The sequence below is a fragment of the Nicotiana tabacum genome, chromosome 4 (assembly GCF_000715075.1).
Source record: "Nicotiana tabacum cultivar K326 chromosome 4, ASM71507v2, whole genome shotgun sequence".
NCBI lineage: Eukaryota > Viridiplantae > Streptophyta > Magnoliopsida > Solanales > Solanaceae > Nicotiana > Nicotiana tabacum.
Window position 1 is genome coordinate 22,302,408 of NC_134083.1, and position 22,259 is coordinate 22,324,666.

General features: G+C 38.5%; 1 protein-coding gene across 1 annotated transcript; it reads left to right on the forward strand.

Annotated features, from left to right (window-relative positions):
• Positions 1-16,885: 16,885 nt before the first annotated feature.
• Positions 16,886-21,899, forward strand: LOC107772431 (uncharacterized). The gene is made up of 5 exons (XM_016591946.2): positions 16,886-17,093; positions 18,605-18,718; positions 19,061-19,140; positions 20,809-20,933; positions 21,430-21,899. Exons 1-5 carry the CDS (start codon positions 17,041-17,043, stop codon positions 21,499-21,501), a joined length of 444 nt encoding a protein of 147 aa, XP_016447432.1. The 5' UTR covers positions 16,886-17,040; the 3' UTR covers positions 21,502-21,899.
• The last annotated feature ends 360 nt before the right edge of the window (positions 21,900-22,259 follow it).

Sequence of the window (22,259 nt, forward strand, 5' to 3'; positions counted from 1 at the left end):
TGCATTATTCCGAACAGCCAGCCTACAGTACACCACCAGCTCCTATTAGTGCACTTTCACCCCAGAGTTATCAGGGTGGTTATTCAGGTCGACAGGGTCAGTTTCAGGGTCAGCAGTCAGAGCAGCCAAGGTTATGTTATACTTGTGGTGACCCGAGGCACATTGCTAGATTTTGCCCTCGGACAACGGCCACCTTACAGCATCAGAGTTCTCATGCCATGGTTCTGGCACCGGTTGCTGCACCACCTGCTCAGCCAGCCAGAGGCAGGGGTCAGGCAGCCTAAGGTAGACGCCAAACTGTTAGAGGTGGAGGTCAGGCCGTTAGAGGTGGAGACCATCCGATTAGAGGTAGTCCCAGGGACGTAGCTGAGAGTGGTGTGGCCCAGCCCCAATGTTATGTTGTCCCAGCCAAGCCTGAGGCTGAGTCATCTGACGTTGTTATCACAGGTACTGTTTCAGTTTGCAGTAGAGTTGCTTCATTTCTATTTGATCAGGGGTCTACTTACTCCTATGTGTCATCCTATTTTGCTTCATATTTGGTTGTGCCCCGTGATTCCTTGAGTGCTCCTATGTATGTGTCCACACCAGTGGGGGATGCTATTGTTGTAGATTGTGTTTATCGTTCGTGTGTGGTCACCATTGGGAGTCTTGAGACTCATGTAGATCTTCTACTTCTCGATATGGTTGTTTTGATATCATAATAGGTATGGATTGGCTGTCACCTTATCATGCTATATTAGATTGTCACGCCAAGACAGTGACCTTAGCCTTGCAGGGATTGCCTAGATTAGAGTGGAAAGGGACTCTTGGCCATTCTACCAGCAGGGCTATCTCTTATGTGAAGGCTCGGCATATGGTCGAGAAGGGGTGTCTAGCTTATTTGGATTATGTCCGCGATTCTAGTGCGGAGGTTCCTTCCATGGATTCAGTTCCGGTTGTTCGCGAGTTTCCAGAGGTGTTTTCTATAGACCTGTCGGGGATGCCACCCGACAGGGATATTGATTTCTGCATTGATTTGGCTCCGGACACTCAGCCCATTTCCATTCTGCCATACCGCATGGCCCTGCTAGAGTTGAAAGAATTGAAGGAACAGTTACAAGATTTTCTTGATAAGGGCTTCATTAGACCTAGTGTCTCACCCTGGGGTACACCCGTGTTGTTTGCGAAGAAGAAAGATGGATCGATGAGGATACGTATAGATTATCGGCAGTTGAACAAAGTCACCATCAAGAACAAGTATCCATTGCCGAGGATTGATGATTTATTTGATCAACTTCAGGGTGCCAAGGTGTTTTCAAAGATTGATTTGAGATCTGGTTACCATCAGTTGAGGTTTAGGGCATCCGATGTTCCTAAGACAACTTTTCGGACTCGGTATGGGCATTATGAGTTTCTAGTGATGTCATTTGGGCTGACAAATGCCCCAACAACATTCATTGATTTGATGAACCGGGTGTTCAAACCCTACTTGGATTCCTTTGTGGTTGTGTTTATTGATGATATCTTGATCTACTCCCACAGTCGAGAGGAGCATGAGCAGCACCTTCGGATCATTCTTCAGATTCTGAAAGATAGCCAGTTATATGCTAAGTTCTTAATATGCGAGTTTTGGTTGATTTCGGTTGCTTTCTTGGGTCATGTTGTATCAGCAGAGGGTATTCAGGTGGATCCTAAGAAGATTGAGGTAGTTCAGAACTGGCCTAGACCCATATCAGCTACAGAGATCCGTAGTTTCCTGGGTTTGGCGAGCTATTACCGTCGATTTGTGGAGGGGTTTTCATCCATAGCAGCCCCGTTGGCCAGATTGACCCAGAAGGGTGCCTCGTTCAGGTGGTCAAACGAGTGTGAAGCGAGCTTTTAGAAGCTCAAGACAGCTTTGACTGCGGCACCGGTATTGGTGTTACCCAAAGGTTCAGGACCTTATACAGTATATTTTGACGCATCTCGTATTGGTTTGGGTGCGATACTGATGCAGGGTTGCAAGGTTATTGCATATGCTTCGCGGTAGTTGAAGGTTCACGAGAATAATTACCCTGTTCATAATCTAGAGCTAGCAGTCATTGTTCACGCGCTGAAGATTTTGAGGCACTATCTTTACGGCGTGCCATGTGAGGTATTCACGGATCATCTGAGCTTGCAGTATTTGTTCAAGCAGAAAGAACTCAATTTGAGGTAGAGAAGGTGGTTGGAGCTATTGAAAGACTATAATATCACCATATTGTATCATCTCGGGAAGGCCAATATGGTGGCCGATGCTTTGAGTAGAAAGTTAGTCAGTATGGGTAGCCTTGCATATATTCCAGTTGGTGAGAGACTGCTTGCAAGGTCGTATTTGTGTGCCTAATGTGGATGGACTTCGTGAGTTGATTCTTGAGGAGGCCCACAGTTGTCGGTATTCTATTCATCCGGGCATCGCCAAGATGTATCAGGACTTGCGGCAGCATTATTGGTGTAGGAGGATGAAGAAAGACATAGTTGCATATGTAGCTCAGTGTCTAAATTGTCAGCAAGTAAAGTACGAGGATCAGAGACCTGGTGGTTTGCTTCAGAAGATAGAGATTCCTGAGTGGAAGTGGGAGCGTATCAATATGGATTTTGTTGTTGAACTTCCACGGACTCATAGGAAGTTCGATGCAGTTTGGGTCATTGTGGATAGGCTGACTAACTCAATGCATTTCATTCATGTGGAAGTTACCTATTCCTCGGAGCAGTTGGCAGAGATTTATATTTGTGAGATCGTCCGTCTTCACGGGGTGCCCATGTCTATCATTTTTGATCGAGGTACGTAGTTTACCTCGCACTTCTGGAGGGCAGTACAACGTGAGTTAGATACGCGGGTTGAGTTGAGCATAGCATTCCATCCTCAGGCGGACGGGCAGTCCGAGCGCACTATTCATATCTTGGAGGATATGCTTCGCGCATGTGTTATAGACTTCGGAGGATCGTGGGATCAGTTCTTGCCCCTTGCAGAATTCGCCTACAACAATAACTACCACTCAAGCATTCAGATGGCTCCCTATGAGGCATTATATGGTAGGCGGTGTCGGTCGCCAGTTGGGTGGTTTGAGCTGGGAGAGGCTCGGTTGTTGGGCACAGACTTAGTACAGGATGCCTTGGATAAGGTCAAGATTATTCAGGATCGACTTTGCACAGCTCAGTCCAGGCAGAAGAGTTATGTTGACCGTAGAGTTCGTGATGTTGCATTCATGGTCGGAGAGAGGTTCGGAAATAAGGTGTAATGAGGTTCGGAAAGAAGGGCAAGTTGAGCCCTAGGTATATCAGACCTTTTGAGATTCTGGAGAGAGTGGGAGAGCTGGCTTACAAGCTTGCGTTGCCACCTAGTTTAGCAGTTGTTCATCCGGTATTCCACGTGTCCATGCTTCGAAAGTATCACGGCGATACGTCCCATGTGTTTGATTTCTGCTCTGTCTAGTTCGACAAGGATTTGACTTACGAGGAGGAGCCGGTGGCTATTTTAGCGAGGCAAGTTCGCCAATTGAGATCAAAGAGTTACCCTTCAGTTCGAGTGTAGTGGATAGGTCAGCCTATTGAGGCAGCTACTTGGGAGTCCGAGTCCGATATGCAGAGTAGATATCCTCACCTTTTCACCAGCCCAGGTACTTTTCTATGTCCGTTCGAGGACGAACAGTTGTTTTAGAGTTGGAGAATGTGATGATCCAAAAGGTCATCTTATATTTTAGAACTCGAATCTATGCTCTTAAGCCTTAAAATCTCATTTTTACCCTCCTCAATTTGTGTGCGCAGTCCGGGCATGTTTCCGGAAAGCTTTTATGTTGAAAATTGATGAAAATAAGAATTTATGCCTTAAAAGTTGATTTTAGTTGACTTCGGTCAACATTTTTGGTAAACGGGAGCGGATCCATATTTTGATGGTCCTGGTGGGTCCGTATCGAATTATGGGACCTAGGCGTATGCCCGGAATCGAATTCGGAGGTACCTAGCTTGAGTTATGAATTTTTGATAAAAATTAAAAATCTGAAAATTTATTGTTTTTAAGAATTGGTTGATGTTTGGCCTTGTTGATACCGGGTCCGTATTTTTGGTTTCGGAGCCCGGTATAGGTCCAATATAATATTTATGACTTATCTGTGAAATTTGGTGAGAAACGGAGTTGATTTGACGTGATTCGGACGTCCAGTTGAGAAGATAGAATTTTAAAAGTGTTCTTGAGTATTTTATTTGATTTGGTGCTAAATTCATAGTTCTAGGTGTTATTTTGGCGATTTGATCGCGCGAGCAAGTCCGTATAATATTTGTAGACTTGTGTGTATATTTGGTTTGGAGCCCCGAGGACTCGGGTGAGTTTCGGATAGGCTACGGGATGTTTTGAACTTTAGAAAAATCTGGTATTTTTGCGGTATCTGGTGTCTGCTATGTTGTGCTTCGCGATTGCGTAGTCACTCTCACGATCGCGAAGGGGAAACTGGGCTGGGGAGAATTTACTCTACGCAAATACGAGACCATGATCGCGAACGCGGAGCATAGTTGCTCTACGCTAACATGACCCGTCTAACGCGAATGCGTAGCTTTCGCTAGGCTGGGCAGGGGATCAGGGAAAGCTCTACGTGAACGCGAGCCATTTCACGCGAACGCGAAGGCAAGGCGGGCTAAGCCTTTGCGAACGCGTAAAGCCTCCCGTGATCGCGTAAGTCCTTAGGAGGCTGCTCTTCGCGAACGCGGCAGTGTTCACGCGATCGCGATGAACACTGTCGCCCAGCACTTAACAGAATCCAAACACGGGATTTAGCCAAAAAAATTCATTTTTCTCAAAAATCAAACAGTGTGAGGCAATATTTCAAGAGCCATTTCTTCCCCAAAGTGTTGGTAAGTGATTCTAAACCATTTTCTTTCAATTACCGATTACATTCATGAATTATCAACCTAAAATCTAGAGTTTTTATGGTAGAATTAGGGGTTAGGGTAGAAACTAGAAATTTTGGAAATTTTGGAATTTAGACCTCAATTTGAGGCCGAATTCTAAAACTAATTACATATTCAGGCTCAGGGGTGAATGGGTAAATTGATTTTGGTCCGAACCTCGGGTTTTGACCAAGTGGGACCGGGGTCGATTTTTTGACTTTTTGGAGGAAAATTTGGAAAATTTAATTTATGCAATATAATTGATTTCTTTAGCAAAATTTGATATTATTGAGTCATTTTTGAATAGATACGAGTGATTTGGAGGTGAAATCCAGAGGAAAAGTTGTGGTTGAGAAATAAGTGGCCTTCAGAGCGAGGTAAGTGTTGTGTCGAACCCTGACTTGAGGGAATTAGGAACCTTAGACTACTTGCTAAGTGAAATTCATGTGAGCGGCGTATATGTGAGGTGACGCGCCACCAATTTACCTATTTTTCATGTTTCTCTATTTTTCTTATATTGTCTCTTTCCTATGCCTAATTGCTACGTGTTATACTAGTGTTGTTCAATTTATCGTTCTTATCATGTTTACGGATTTTCTGGTGATAATTGAGTTTTTATTTTAAAGTTGAGATTGATATTATGGAACCAAATATTGAAGTAAGGTTTGTATTTGTTATTCTATCTCCCTGTTGTTATTTATGCATAGCATTATGGTAAGGGATAGTGTTAATGTACGAAGGGTGATGTCGTGTCATATTATGAGTGTTAATGCACGAAGGGTGATGCCATGCCATATTGTGAGTGTTAATACACGAAGGGTGATGCCGTGCCATATTGTGAGTGTTAATGCACGAAGGGTGATGTCGTGCCATGATATGAGAGTTAATGCACGGAGGGAGTTGCCATGCCGTTTCTATTGATTTTATGGTGAAATTGAGAGTAAAAGCACGAAGGGTGATGTCGTGTATTTTTCCTTTACTGTATTCACTATTTCTGTTGATTCATGGTATGCTGACTGCTCCGGTTATCATTCTGTTGTATTTCTTTATCTCGTATTCCCCTCAGCATGTTCCCCTCCCGACATTTCCTATTTAGTTCTTCATTTTTGTTATTTGTATATACACTATTAAATTGTACAGGTTGATTTGTAGGTACCTTGCCTTAGCCTCGTCACTACTTCATCGAGGTTATGCTCGACACTTACCAGTACATGGGGTCGGTTGTACTGATACTGCACTCTGCACTTTCTGTGCAGATTTTGGTACCGGCTCAGGTTGATCGAGATTTTTGCTATTGGTCCGTTGTCCGGAGACTCAAGGTAGATCTGTCGGCATTCACAGACCTTGAAGTCCCCGTCTATCTTCTTTGTCCTACTATTTTTTTCATTCAGACAATTGTATTTCTTTCAGACTATTACTTGTAGAAAATTCTAGAATGCTCGTGAATTATGACTCCAGATCCGGGTGGTAGTAATTAATACAGTTTTATAATATTCTGCACTTATCATATTTTATCTTAGTTAATTATTGTTATTTACTGAATGAAAATAAGGAATTGGGTTAATGATTTTCTAACGTTGGCTTGCCTAGCAAATGAAATGTTAGGCGCCATCACGGTCCCATCAGTGGGAAATTTCAGGTCGTGACACTATCGGCCCTCGCCCGCATCTCAAGAAAAGTTAAGTTCGACCCAGCTCGAACAACTCCTATCGGCCCTTGACCGAACCTTAATAAAAGTTTAAGTTCGACCCAGCTCGAACAAACACATATCGACCCTCGGTCGCACCTTAACAAAAGGTTAAGTTCGACCTAGCTCGAACAAACACCTATTGGCCCTCGGCCACACCTTAACAAAGGTTAAGTTTGACCGCGCTCGAACAAATACCTAACGGCCTTCGATCGTACCTTAACAAAAGGTTAAGTTCGACCAAGCTCGAACAAATACCTATCGGCTCTCGGCCACACCTTAACAAAAGGTTAAGTCCGACCCAGCTCGAATAAATACCTGTCGACCCTTGGCCACACCTTAACAAAAGGTTAAGTTCGACCCAGCTCGAACAAACACCTATCGGCCCTTGGCCACACCTTAACAAAGGTTAAGTTCGACACCACTCGAACAAATGCCTAACGGCCCTCGGCCTCACCTTAACAAAAGGTTAAGTTCGACCAAGCTTGAATAAATATCTATCGGCCCTCGGCCACACCTTAACAAAAGGTTAAGTTCGACCCAACTCGAATAAACACCTATCGGCCCTCGGCCACACCTTAACAAAAGGTTAAATTCGACCCAACTTGAACAAATACCTATCGGCCCTCGGCCGCACCTTAACAAAAGGTTAAGTTCGACTCAGCTCGAACAACACCTATCGGCCCTTAGCCACACCATAATAAAAGGTCAAGTTTGACTCAGCTCAAACAACACCTACATTTAACAAAAGGTTAAAATTTACCAAGTTTGAACAACACCTACCGTCCCTTGGCCGCGATTTAAAGAGGTCAACATTCGACCAAGTTCAAATGACACATATCGACCAAGTTCAAATAACACATATCGACCCTCGGCCATGTTTCGATAGAAGGTTAAACTTAACCGAACAAGAAGCTAAGTCTGAACAAGTTCAAACCTAACCGACCGATCCTTAGACATACTCGATCTATGCGGACAAAGGGGTGATTCAACCCATAGCTATTCAACCCAGAGACTACGACTAGTCAAAGGACGATGGCAAAAGTATGAAGGAGCAAAACACGAAAAGTACAGGAACAAGTCACGGCAAATAAGAAAGGCACAAATGAAAGCAAAAACCAACTTTGATATTTATAGACAAAGGTTTCTTACAAAGGCTCTTGAAGATGCCAGCAAAAATACACAAAAATATAAAAATAATTTACTACTGCCCATCGCCATCATGACCCACAACGTCTTCACTGGTCCGGTCTTTAACGCCGGCACTGCCCCAATTTCCAGTGCCCTCTCCATTCTTGCCCGGAAGGTAAATAGAATCGTACCAGGCCTCGTCCTCAAGTTGATATATAGCATCCTCCCCGTAATCATTTTCTTTGTCGGGGTGAGGCGTAGTCGGGTTGTAGCCACAAGCAACCCGAACTTCGCGAGCCTTGACCCGAGCATCATCGAAATCTGTGGCAGGAACGGAGCCATCCACATGCAACTCACGAAGCACATACAGTCGGGCCTCGGCATGAATCCATTCTTCATACAACTCACATGGGACGTTGGGGAAGCCGGAAGTCGTACATGAAGAAGGTCATGCAAGAAGTTTGGCCTTTTCGGCCTCCAGGGCAGCAACTCGATCATAAATATCGGAGGACGTTTTTTCCAACTCCCCAATCCTTTCATCGAGCCGTTCTTTAGCCCACGCCGCCGACAAGTCATTTTCTCGCTCAGAACGAAGGGTTCGGTTTGCTAATTCAAGGAACTCCACCCTTCTCCGAGCCTCCGACCGAGAAGACTCTGCCTTATCAAGCTCCTCCTGCTTCTCGGCGACCTCGCCGCTGAGAGTCTCCACCTTGAACTGAAGCTCTTTAAGTTGGACTTGCAGCTGAACCACTTGGGCTTGGAGATCGCTGCATTGGGCCTCTACGCCCCTACTAAGCTCAAGATCCTTCTTTTTGATCCTCAACGTCCCTTCAAGGACTCTACATTTCTCCACATCCTGCATCAGCTCCTCGTCCCTCTTCTTTAGTCCTCCCTCAGGACCCGCACATCGCCGCCTTCGCGAAGCCGACACCAGAGCTCCCGATACTTTCCAAGGCACGTTACATACTTATCTTTCAAATTCACGTAAATTTCTTTATGTCTCCTCTCCCGTCGAGTACTCTCAATCTCTAGAATTACCATCTACAAAACAAAGAAAAAGAGTTAGAACTTACAAAGAAACTAAAGCATAAGGAAAAGAACAAACGAAAGTCATACTTACCCAGAGAGCGAGACCAACAATGTTATTTGACAGAGTGAGCTCGTTTATCATCTCGAGGGTCGTACCCTCAACCTCAGAACAAAGAGGACTGAGGGCAGGGACTACTCCATCGGTATTTACAAGCAGATTACGATCCATTGGAATTGTAATAGTTCTGGAGCCCCCTTCTAACCTCACCTAGAGTTGAGTAAGTCCCTCATCGATCATCCTCAACTCATCCAGATCCATATCGGAGTCAGACCCAGCATCCTATCCAGCATCAACTTTCTCTCTGCCATCAACAGAAGAGGGGACATCCATTGCAGCCCTAGAAGATGAAACCTCCTCTTGCCTCGAAAGTGTGAGGCCGTCGTCAGGCATCCTGCCATCGACCGTCTCCCCCGCAGGATGCATCGATGCACTCACGTTCATCTTCTCTAAATGTGGGACCTCAGATTCTACCATAGTTCTCTCTCCAAAATGCATTGTGGCCATCTCTCGAAGAACGAAGTCGCCTTCTTCCATGTCGACGTCTACTCGTCTATCTCCTCCCACATCCATGGCTCTCCTCTTATGAGGCATTAGACTACTGTCCTCGGGAGAGATATCGTCGTCCTCATCAACCAGTGAAAAGAGTTGAGGAGCGAAAGCAGCGGATGGAATAGAAGCATGTTCTTTGACTGTGACAACCGAGGGAGGGGTCAGCACAGAAGTGGTGGTAGCCGCAATAGGGTAGAAGACGAAGGTGCAACAGCCTTCCTCTGAAAGGATGGCACCGGTGCTCGGCTCCTTCGAGAAGACCCTATCCCTTGGAAAGAAATAAACGTTGAAGTTAGCAAAATGAATCAGCTTACAACGAAAAATGAAATGACCACGGGCAAATAGAAAAGGTTACCTGTCGAAGGAAGAGTCGGTCTGAACTTCTTGATGAAGCTCGGCCAGTCGCAGATCCCTACAATGTGGGGGAGGATTTGCTCTACCCAGTCAAAAATGCGCATGACAAAAAGGGGAGGTTGATTGTTGGCTACAAGGAAAGGGAAAGTCCTTAGATTAATTCCGAGCAACTAAAGGAACACAAACAAAAAACGAGCACTTACGTGTGTAATTCCAAGCCTGGGGAAAGCCATCGACGTTAGCCACCACGTCCTCAGTCCTGACGTAGAAAATATTGAGCCAGAACTAGCGACTGGCCTTATCGTCCATCTTCACCACCAAATATTTGCCTCCACGATGGTGAAGATTCAACATCGTTCCCCTATAGAAGCTAGGGACGAAGAGACGAACCAAACTTGGTCATCATTCTAATAATTTTGTAGATGTACGGCACAAGCTGAGCAGGGCATATGCCATAGTGATGACAAAATTCCTCCACCAACGGAAGGACCGGTGAGAAAGGGATAAGTGTATAAAGCGCAGTATCTGGGGCGATGAACCTGCACCACATCCTCACCAGCCGGGATCAGTTCGATATGGTTTGGAAGGCCGAATTTGGCCTTGAGTTTTGCCAATTCTTTAGGCATCATCTTCGATAGAAAAATCCCAGGCACAACGTTTGGTAATTTGGTGAGGTCGGACCTAACGTCAGGATTGCGGGGGATTATTTCCTCCACTGACGGGTATGGTTCATCAACAGCAATGGCGGAAGCACCCTCCCCATGAGAAGGAAACATAATTGCTAAAGGAGCAATACAACTCCCTTCACCATCGTTTGATGGTAAGTTAGACATGATGCAAGTAGTAAAAAAGAATAACAAGCAGGAAAGAATGGGGATGGAGTGGGAAACAGAGTGAGGAAAGGAAGTTTAGAGAAGAAAATGGCAAGAAGAAGGATGATTCTCTAGAAAGTTCGAAGAAACAAACTTCAAACTCAAGTCCAAAAACATCTATTTATAGAGATCATGGCATAGACCCGAAAACGGCTCGTCATAATTGGCACCGGAATCGAAATGGCAGATCCAATCAAGGGTTACGCACGAATCGAGGCAACATATCAGGAATATACGTCATAATGACGTCTGATGTCATGACGGCGTTCTAATCCTTGGATAGGATAACTCCAATAAATCGCCCGGGAAACTTGAGCTATTTGAAATACGCCGCCAACAGAGGTCCACATGGCTTATTCGACACGACGATTACAAGTCATGTAGCTTACTTGATAAGTTCGATCGAAAACGACATTATCCTCTCATTAAGCTTACCTGCGAGGACGACCTCAATAAGTGGAGGGACTAACTATATGGGTCAAAAATTATCTCTAATATGATCAAACCATGTTAATATTAAGGAGGCATTTACAGACTGCCATGTGTTACCAATACAACTTCAATGAAGACTTGCCCAAGGTCAAAGTGGTTCCAAAAACGATGAAGGTTGCGGTCGAAGAGTCAACAATGATCAAGGTCGAGAAGTCGTCGTAGATCAAGGTCGAGGTCGAACATCCTAGACAGAGTTATAACGGCTTGTTTTAAGATAGGACATTAAAGAGAATATTCTAGTGGATATTCTCTGCACATGTACTATTAGGGTCTCTAGGAATATGTTCTCTATAAATAGAAAGAGACACAATGATAGGGGACATGAGATATTCACTTGTAAGAAAACACATTGACTTTATAGAGAGAATGTGACCATATTACAAGCATACATAAACAACCCTTTTTACTAAGATTCTTGTCTAGCTTTTTCACTTGATCCAAGAACAACCTGAGTGTTCTAAGGCTCATCAATCATTCTTCATTAATATCCACATATCTCACCCATTTTCGGGTGACTCACACATTTTTATTTACTTAAATGCCATTCATAGCTATTTATTGCTATTTAATGTTATCTTTCATCTTTTTGGATCATTGAATACTGTTATTATTGCTCACGTTAATTACCATTCGGTCAAATATACATATTATCTGTCATAAAATCAATGACCTTATCTTTTGGATATTATTATTAGCTAAGATTAACTCTTCTTTATTTAAATCTAATTGGTTGAACCAATATCTATATTTTGGATCAAATAGTACTTGTACTTGACATTGTCATAGTTATGTTTGCTTTAATATTGGAGTAACAGGAGTTTGGTAGCTTAAAATATCAATATTTCATTTGGATGTTATAGGAGGGCAAAAACTGTTCATTAAAGCAAGTTGGGGACCTTCTTTTTGTCTACTTAGACGAGAACTTATTGCAAGTGTTCGATTATATATGTAGCACATATCACGGGCTAAAGATCTATATAATATTAAAAGCACAAAGGTTATTAGTGAAATGTTGTTCGTCTTTTTTACTCTTTAAAAATAAATTTAATATTAGACAAAATTATAATTTGAGTTATTTTCCTAATATTTACTACTTTAAAATCAATCAAAAGTTTGCTTATCAAAACATTCCTTATTTGAACTAGGTAAAAAAATCCTAAATTTAGGATATTAATATAAAAGAGCTTTATTTCCTTATGGGTGACTTTGATTTTCGTGAACACGAGACGTAAGAATATATTGCTTCTCCCAAGTTTTTGTCTATTTCCTTTCTTACTTTGTTATAGCTAATTTAATTATTTTAGACTAAATTAATTATATTATTAATAAATTTATTCATTAAAACTTACTACAATTATAAATGATAAATATATAACATTTACCAAATACTAATTATCCATTAATTAGTTTTTTCCATCCTGTGCAATTAAATCTGTGTCTCCTATTCCTAATCATGCAAATATATATAGTTATACTTAGAGTTACAAAAGTGCATCTATTAAATTACATATTTCTTCCTTTTATACTAGCTCAAAAACTCTTCTACCATTTTGAAAAAAGAGAGATATGCAACACCTTATTAGCCTTTTTATTAATGTATAGGCGATTGTGATATGGCTACACAATGTATATTAACAATATAAGAATTTTTATACTATAGTGAACTGTAACTTGTGATAGCAAGTTAAAATTTATTTGTAATATATTGTCAATTAATGCTTAGATATAATTATTAATTACCTTATAATTAAATTGATTATGTAAATAATTGATGAATGTTGTATATTGTCTTCATCTTAAATTCGGTGAGAAATCATGAACAATTTACTATGTTTCTGTCATAGCAATAGAAACAAGATCAACATATATAATTAACTAATATGTATTTTTTTAATTGACATGTACTAAGTAATGAGTGTTCAATTCAAAAGAAAATTATGAAAAATCGTTTTATTATAGATACCCAAAAAGATAGAAAAGTCGCTCGCTCAAAGAAAACTTTTTAGTAGTATTTTTTATTGATTAAAATGGAACAAAAATATCAACATACAAAAAAAGACCGTCTTCTTTCATTTCATTGACCCTATTTGTTTCTTTAAAATGAACTTGAAAATAACTATCGAAATATATTTCAAAAAAAAATTTAAATCTTCAAGGCTTGTGTATTCTTGCTAAAAATGAAAATAAAGTGAGACATCCTTTTTAAAAAAACATATACATTTTATTTTATCCCTCAAACACAATTTCTCATATACTAGCATTTATGTTTTTTTTTAAAAAAAATATTTACTCAATGAGACAGTGTACACGCGCACGAAGACCCTTAGTGAAATGTTGTTCGCGTTTTTTACCCTTTAAAAATAGATTTCATACTAGATAAAATAATTATTTAATTATTTTCCTAATATTTTAAAGTTCAAAATCAACTAAATTTTATTTTTAAACTTTTTTTTTTTATTTAAACTACATAGAAGGTCCTAATATTTAGGACTTTAAATTCAATTAAAAGTTACTTTACTTCAATTCTTTCCTTAAATTAATATTATATCCTTGTGAACTTTAAACATGCTTTTGGAGTTTAATGTATATTCTTAGCCTCTTAGCCTCTGATGTATATAATTGTTAGTATCCTTTTCTTTTACAAATACTTTCAATAATTGATTACCTAAAAGACATCACCAATGCATGCTAATTTTTTCCCTTTTTATTTTTAAAGAGTTTTGATTTAACTTTAGGTATAACTTTAGAAGTCATAATTATTAGTGGTAATGTTAATTTTAAAAATAATTTGTTCTACATTCATACTATGTAAAATTATAACTATAACTGATATTTAAACTTTAAATAAACAAATATACTTGGAACTTTGAAATAACTATAAATATGAAAATTTGTCCTTAATGAACTTGATTTTGAAATTTCAAAATTGTTAATGGCAGAGTTTATTCGGAATGAGTTTAAGGTAGTATTAACTTTTATTTGGTCTTGGATGAATTAGTATAGAAGGAATTTAGACTTAGACCAATACAAATCTAGCCAATATTTTTGCATAAGAAGAGGTACACCTATCGTATTTATAATTTTGATGACCTTTAAATGAACAAATACGAATTCTATGTACTTAAGTTACAAAGAACAAATTTCACATGCTAAAAACAGACACATAAATATTTAAATAATTTTTTTTAATGTTAGACTAAACCCAAGAAAAGAAAAGAGCAGAACACGTATTTAAATTTTTAATATCTTTTGTTATAAAGTAACTTAACCTCATTTTTTTACATAAAATATTTATTTTAGAATCGTAATAAAATAAAATTAGATTTTATTTTTTTTTATTGTCCAAAAAATAAAAAAAACTGATTTATTCGTTACACGATAATTAGCATAAAATTTGTATACTTTATTTATACCAACCGGAAGCCTGTGCGCTTAGTTGCATTAAAAAAACATGTTCGTCCAAAATTGACAATTAATTAAGTACTAACTAATTTATTATTTTCTGCTATTATGATATTATGAATATAACATTAATAAAAGAGATGTTGCCTGAGATATAGGAGATGCAGATCTCCCACCATATATGATAATGATAATAAAATCTCTAAACTTCAAATACTATATAACTAATTCAACTAAATTCATCATCTTTGTATATTTTGAAGATATTTAATTCAACTGTTGTATTAATGTAATAATATTCATTTTGATCATTTGAACAAATATCTTTAGTTTAACATCAATTGCTATTTTTCTAATTTATTTCTTTTGCACGTTTTATACTAATTGACGCAATGTACACGTGCAATACACGAATACTAAAACTAGTTTAAAAAAATACGATTTCTTCTATCGAGACGTCCAATAACCTTTATAGCGACTAGTGGTATATATAGGTCGAGTTGGTTCGGATTTTTTAATTATAAAACCAAACCAATTGTGTCGGATTTTTAAATTTATAAACCAAACCAAACCAATAAAGTCGGGTTTTTCAACCTCGGTTTTTCTCGAATTTTTTGAGTTTGTACTGGTTTTCGGATTTTTTTTCGGTAAAGTCTTCATAGCATAAAATATGTAATTTGTGCTCCAAATATTTTTTAAGTTCTAGTAAAATACAACTATATAATGTATTTTTTAAGAAACTAACACAATAATATGAGATAAGTTATAGCATTTTACTAAAATATTCAATAACAAAGATAAAATAATAAAATTATATAAAACAAATATTGCTAATTAATAATCCATAATAAAAATTAACATAATCTAAAAATACTATATAGGTCATGCTAAAATAAGTATAGCTAATAATTACTAATATTAATTACATAACTAAGCACTAAAGAAAAAGATAAAGTAAGTTATGCATTTTCATTATAAACCAATGTAAAACTAAAATGATTATCCAACACTATCATCATTCCTAGTATTGAATTGAATTTCTTTTGTTAGCATTAATATTGATTTGAACTTTGTTTGAGTTACTACATTTATGGGTTATAAAAATTATTTACCATTCAAGAATGTTAAGTCTAAACTTGAAATAATACGTTAAAAGATAAAACTGTGAAAAAGTTTAAAAAATATTTATAAAATACATTACAATAAATATTTATATGTATAAAATATTTTTAAAAATTATATAAATGTACTATCGGATTGGTTTGGTTTCGGTTTGACTTTTTTTAGTTAAATTCAAACCAAACCAATTATGGTCGGGTTTTATTTTCTAATACCAAACTACTTTCCCGGTTTGACTCGAATATCGGTTTGGCACGATTTATCGGTTTTCTTTGTACACCCATAATAGCAACAAACAGGACTAACATTAGAAAGGTTTACATGGTAGACGAAAGGGACCTCATACTTGTCCAATGTTATTCATGATTCATTTATGCTAGCATGTTATTTTGTTGAACAGTCTAGTCATAATTCCTGAATTGGGCATACATTTTTTATTCCTAACGGACTAAATATTTTACGAAGATAATAAGAAGGCTTTAAAGGGAAAAAATCTGAAATAGTTGTAAGCAAGAAACATTGCAAACTGTCCTTCCAAGAAAGCAAGGACGTTTTAATGTTTTCCCTGTTAAATGGCCATGTGCAAATAAACTGCCCCGTGAAAATTTTACCTAACAATTGCATTATTAAGGAAGAAAGGGTCCGATTTCACACATTTGTTGGTCTTACCTTAGCATGGTAGAAAAGATTACTCGAGAAACCGTCCTCCCAAACCAAGTGTAAAAGTATGGCCAGGAGCAATTATCAAACATATTTGCAGTGGTGAAGATAATTTTAGCTCGTCAATTACTTTGGGATTTCATAGCCAAATCAGTCTAATCTCATAGCCATATGATGGTCAGTTTAGTCTCACTTCGAGTTGCTCGGTATCTAAAAGTCATACATTTCTCATTTCGAGTTGCTCTGTGCCTAAAAGCTATACTCTTTTAGTATTGTATGAGATATTCCGTGAATTACATTATATGGTTATAGCATCAACCGATATCAATCACGTTCAAAATTCTAATAGTATCACTACAAATTTCTCCAATTATAATCTTCGTCTCTTCACTATTTATGAATCGGTCATACTTAAAATTAAAAAATCAATCATACTATTTTTTAAAAATCAAAAGATAAAGAAAAGCAAAAGTATCACATTTGGCAAATGTTAGCTGAAAGAACGTCAAATAGCAGAGCGGCCAATGAAAATATTCCAAAAGTTCGAATAAGGTAAAGAAGGAAAAAAGAAAAAAAAATGGTAAGTGGTAACTGGTAAGGAGGCACAATTCTCCTTGATAGTAAAAGGATAATGAAAGGAAAATGAAAAGAAAATAAAAAGAAAGGACAAGAAATATTCGGGAAGACAGGGGTCAGAATACAATTACCAGTCAAACTAATTGTTCAGCGACCAACAACGGCGATTTCTGATCCGAGTTCGCCGATCAGATCAGCAACAATCGCATTCGGAAAAGGGTTAGAAAATGCTTTTGGCTGTCTTATTTGCTAACTCCGAGGGCAATATCCTCGTCGAACGGTAACGCACTGCTAAAATTCTGTTTTCTCCGCGTAAATGAATACTCGAGAATATCCTCTTTAAATCGCTGCTTTATCTTATAGATTTCCTTATTCCTTATGGTATCCGTTTAACAAGCTGCGCTGATATGCGGTTAGTCTCATTAGGCTTTTTAATTTTGTGGTATCAACAATATCTGCCTTCTGTCTCTAGTTACTTTAGTGCTCAATTTTAAATGTTGATTACTTAGCTGCTTTCTACTGAATTTGGTGTTGCTCCATCACTCCCAGGGGTGGCATTTGATAAAAAACAACAACTAGTAGTACTACTATGCCTCAATCCTAAGTTAGCTGTGGTTGGTTATATGAATTCTCAACATCCATTTTACTCCAGTTGGACTTGTTACATTCCAATAATCCACGATTTAGAATTCTATGATACTAGATCCTAGAGGTTCTTTGCATTTTCTATTGACATACAGATCTTCAGATAGACTAAAAAGATTCTCAGCAAACACTGTATCTGATGTAAATATACATACATGACTAAACCTTATCCCGACTAGCTAGTATTGTCTAGATCGCCTGGTATTGCGTTTTCCATTGTGTTCTGTTTTTTTCCAAGTTTGTATGGATTCCAATTTCCTAGAGATTGTAGGTCTTTTGAAACAACTTCGTTGTATTTAGTTTAGGTATACCCATCCCCTTTTTAACACCTATTGTCATTTGTCATACCTTCTGACTCATACATTTGTAGGTCTTCACAAGGGATGAGCAAACCATCTTTAACAACCTTATCTTGTTATCCCTATGTGTGCTGCTTGTCCTTCTATTGACCGTACTCATTATGATATTATCTAATATTGTATAATCGCATAATCATCCTAATATTTGCATTTGACACTCGTCTTGTGTCACTCTCATATAAAATTACTGGTCTTATCATTTTATAAAAGAGACTATCACTTAAATAGTTATCCTCCTATTGCATGATATTAATGTAGCGCTCTCCTATTTCAACTATCCTTTAGAACTATGTATTAAATCTATCTATCTTACCTTTTCCCTAAAACTGTGTCTAAATATTTGGAACCCAGAACATTTGATCATGGACTAAAATTTGGAGACTATCTTTTCAATACGTATCGCATTTGGGGTTAATATCATCAGTATACATACAACATAGTGCACCCAAGGGTGTGACCTATTGGTCAATGAATTGAGAGAAGAACCATGAGATCTCAGGTTCAAATTTCAGTGCACGCAAAAAATATTAGGTGGTTTCTTCTCATCTGCCTAAGCCTTAGTGGGCAGAGTTATCCATGGGAGATAGTAAGTACCCAGTGGAACAGTCGAGGTGTGTGCGAGCGGGCCCGGACACCACCTTCATAAAAAATTACATACAAGACAGTGCACATTCTTCTTTCTTCTTTATGGATACTTTCTGCCAATAAAATAAAGATGCTATTTTTTCTTCAATCGAACTCTTTCTTTTCCGGGCAAGAATGACCACTAATATATCTTCATTTGCAGTTTTAATGGAGTACCAGCAGAGGAGCGTCTGCATTGGAGGTCTTTCTTAGTTAAGCTGGGTGCGGAGAATCTTAAAGGGGTCAAGAATGAAGAACTCCTAGTGGCTTGCCACAAGTATGTAAATTTGTTATCTGGTTATTTGGTGGTCCACATTCCTGACCAATGTCAATAACATATAGCTAAAAACAGTTGTTGGTTGGAGATGTGGGGAGGGAGGGTGACACAGAGAGGAACTCTGTGCTGACAGGCAAGATGCTTGCTTCCCAAGCTTCCTCCTTTATATCTGTAGTGTTTGGAATTGAGTTCAGATCAATTAGCTGTGCTTCTGGAACTCACCCTCCTTTAGCTAAACCATAGCAAAAGATTCTTGTAGTAAAGGGTGGTTTACTAGTAATTAGGACTGTTTTAATGACAAATCTTCTATCTATAGTCTTTTGACATATTTTTCCTCTGCAGGTCTGTTTACATTGTATACACGGTACTTGGAGATGTCAGCATATATATTGTAGGAAAGGATGAGTATGATGAACTTGCCTGTAAGTCTGAGTCATTACCTTTAATGTTTCAACAAAAGATATGCATGGTACAGTTGTTTAAAGCCTCGTCAGCAATTAATTTATGCTAAAAGAAACTGCAAACTGTGTTGTCTTTGTCTCATTTATGTACAAACTTTATTTAGATATGCTAGTTATTCTGTCTCCACGTAGCTCAAAGTATGCTTTTGGCAATTGATTTTGGTAGTTGAGTTGAAAGAAAGCAAACCAGGTCTGACCTTAACTTACTTAGGGTTTGTTTGGTACAATAGATAAGTATAATAATTCGGGGATAAAATTTGGGATTGTATTAATTCCATCTTTGGTTATAGGTATTAACTAATCCCGGAATAAGTTTTATACTAAAATGGTGGGATTAGCTATCCATATAGAAGCAGTATTGTCAAAGCCGCGCTTAAAGTGCGCTTAAACCCTGAAGCGAGGCTCAAAACACATTGAGCGCTTCGCCTCGCTTTGTAGGCGCTTTAGTGTCACATCAAAGCTCTAAGGCATACTTTTTCTTGCCAATGAGTGTAATCATGAAAATGCGACCTTAAACAATTGATATTTTACTTTATAGTGAATGTTTTTTCAATTTCTTTGTCCATATATTTGTTATTCATGCTTATAATGATTATTGTTAGACTACATGCATATTTTTACTTTTTCTCCCGTTGCGCATTTTTTCATCAAAAACCACGCTTTATTTGCGCTTTGCGCTTAAAGCCCCAAGGGATCTTAGAGTTTTTTTGCGCTTTTCGCCTTTGATAACATTGTATAGAAGGTGGGATAGCTTATCCCATGGGATATCCCACCCCATCGGATATCCTGGTTTATCCCACCATTGTACCAAACGACCCCTAAGTACTTAAAGGTGTCACTTATCAGTCAATGAAAAGCGATGAAGGCCGTGGAAGGTCGTGTTCAAATTCATCAGAGACAAAAATTGAGTAGTTTCTTCCTATTTACCTATTTACCTAAGCCATGCATAGTTATGCAGGATTTGTGCTCGCGGGAGGTAGCAGATATCTGGTAGTTGAGGTGCACACAAGTTGGTCTGAACCATAACTTTTTAAAAAATAAATGAAAAAAAGGCTCAACTTGCTAAATAGTTTTATCCCAATAGTGTTTATCAATAGTTTTTCCTACCATTGTTTCGACTATCAAATATTGGAGTTACTCAACAAGAGTGTAAAGATAAATGATTGTATTTTCTTAATATCAAGTATTATGTGGTCAAAATTTAAAAGGAATCCTACCACTAGTGCAGCTTACTTTTAGGTTGAGTACGTAATTGCATTATGGTGTCCATCCAATATTAAGTCCTTCGATAATTTAGTGTAGATCACATAATTGAGCTGACTTTTCTTTTGAGGTGTTATGAACTCTAGAGGAGGAAGCCAACTACTAATGCTACCACATTAGGTTTGATGGAAAATTGCATTGCAGCTTCCATTTTGCGGACTACGAAAAAAGGCAATGTTATGGAAATTGCCATCAGTGAGGCTGTGTTGTCTTTCTTTAAGCTGCGTGGCTCTCGTCCTGCAGGGATTATCTGTAGTCGCAGAGGGTAGCTATTCCATTTATTGGGGGTGATTGTTCTACACTTATAGCATCATCAAAATTGTCCTTCCACTCTTTTTTATGGAATCTCATTGGCTTTATTTGCAGTGTCTGAAGCAATTTTTGTAATAACATCTGCTATCAAGGATGTTTGTGGAAAACCTCCAACAGAGAGATCCTTCCTGGACAAGTATGGAAAGATTTGCCTGGTTCTGGATGAAATTGTGTGGACGGTAAGCCAAAATGTTTTTGCGTTGGAACATAAATAATTTCACATACTTGAAGCTCTCATCTTCTCAAGTTTATGGTGTGATTCTATTTGGAGAGGCATAGAATGGTTATGAATACTCTTAAGCGTATTTCAAATTGTACCTATTTGATGCAAAACCACATGCTTTTTTATCCAGTGGCAGATGGCTTGCAAGATTTACTGCATCCATCAGGTCACACTGTTTATACCAGCTAGGGATTTTGCTAAATCATGCTTTAGGTTTACTCAAACTGATTGTCTCAATTGATGAATCCTTTCAGTCCAATATGATAGCAAAGAGAACCAAGTATTCGATTTGGCTGTTAGCTCAAACCGATTGTCTCAATTGATGAACCCTTTCAGTCCAATATGATAACAAAGAGAACCAAGTATTCAGTTTGGCTGTTAGCTCAATGTATGTTGTCATTCAGTTTGGTGCCGTCTGGCTAATGCTATTGTTTCACTGTTTTATTTTGAAGGGGTTGCTGGAAAACATTGACAAAGATAGAATCAAGAGACTTGTTAGGTTGAAACCACCAACAGAGTTCTGATGAAGATTTCCCCCCATCTCTTGTTTAGGCAAAGCTCCTGAATCAAGAGTATAGGTTTGATGCATGTTTTATATCTGCCTCTGACTTTTGGATAGTCTGTCAGCTATTTTATTTGCATTAACGCTTTAATATGGCTTATTTCTTGGCCTGATTAAGAAAATCATTCCACATGCTGCTTTCTAATTGTGGAGGACTATTTTTGTTTCACGAGTGGAGAAGGGATGGATTTCTTTTCCTTCTCTAAATCTTTTGACATGTTGGTTCTTTTTGGGATTGTATCCTTATAGTGCACTTTGAATTGAATGGAATATGGTTTTGGACCTCTGAATTGGGTATGTTCTTTACGATCCTTAAAGCTGTAAGATGAATTACGAACAGGAAAGGATATCTTTGTAGTCTAACTCTTGTGTGTAGCAACTAGCAAGTACTTGAAACAACAATAGTTCCTCTTTCTACACTTTTGTAGTTTTTGCCTAGGACCATATATGTTAATGTCTGATGGACCACGGTGAGGTGCCTAATACTGTCTGCTCTCGCCAGCCACCCCTAAGGCCCTAATAATATGCAGTTCCACACCAAAAGGCAATTGTAGAATACAAATGTATGGCCTTTTCAAGGAAAGATTGCTTGTTGGAGTTTACCACTGGCGACCCAGCCAAACCTCTGGGTCGTATTAATCAAGCTGGAACGATGTAGATTAGAAGGAATGCAAGCCACAACAATACCTTAGCCTTTGAAATTTGTTTGATCGCTAGCCT

Coding starts and splice junctions, on each gene's coding strand:
- LOC107772431 (XM_016591946.2), top strand. CDS start 17,041: ATGCTTTTGGCTGTCTTATTTGCTAACTCCGAGGGCAATATCCTCGTC. Junction 17,094..18,604: donor GGCAATATCCTCGTCGAACG/GTAACGCACTGC, acceptor CTTCATTTGCAG/TTTTAATGGAGTACCAGCAG. Junction 18,719..19,060: donor CTCCTAGTGGCTTGCCACAA/GTATGTAAATTT, acceptor TTTCCTCTGCAG/GTCTGTTTACATTGTATACA.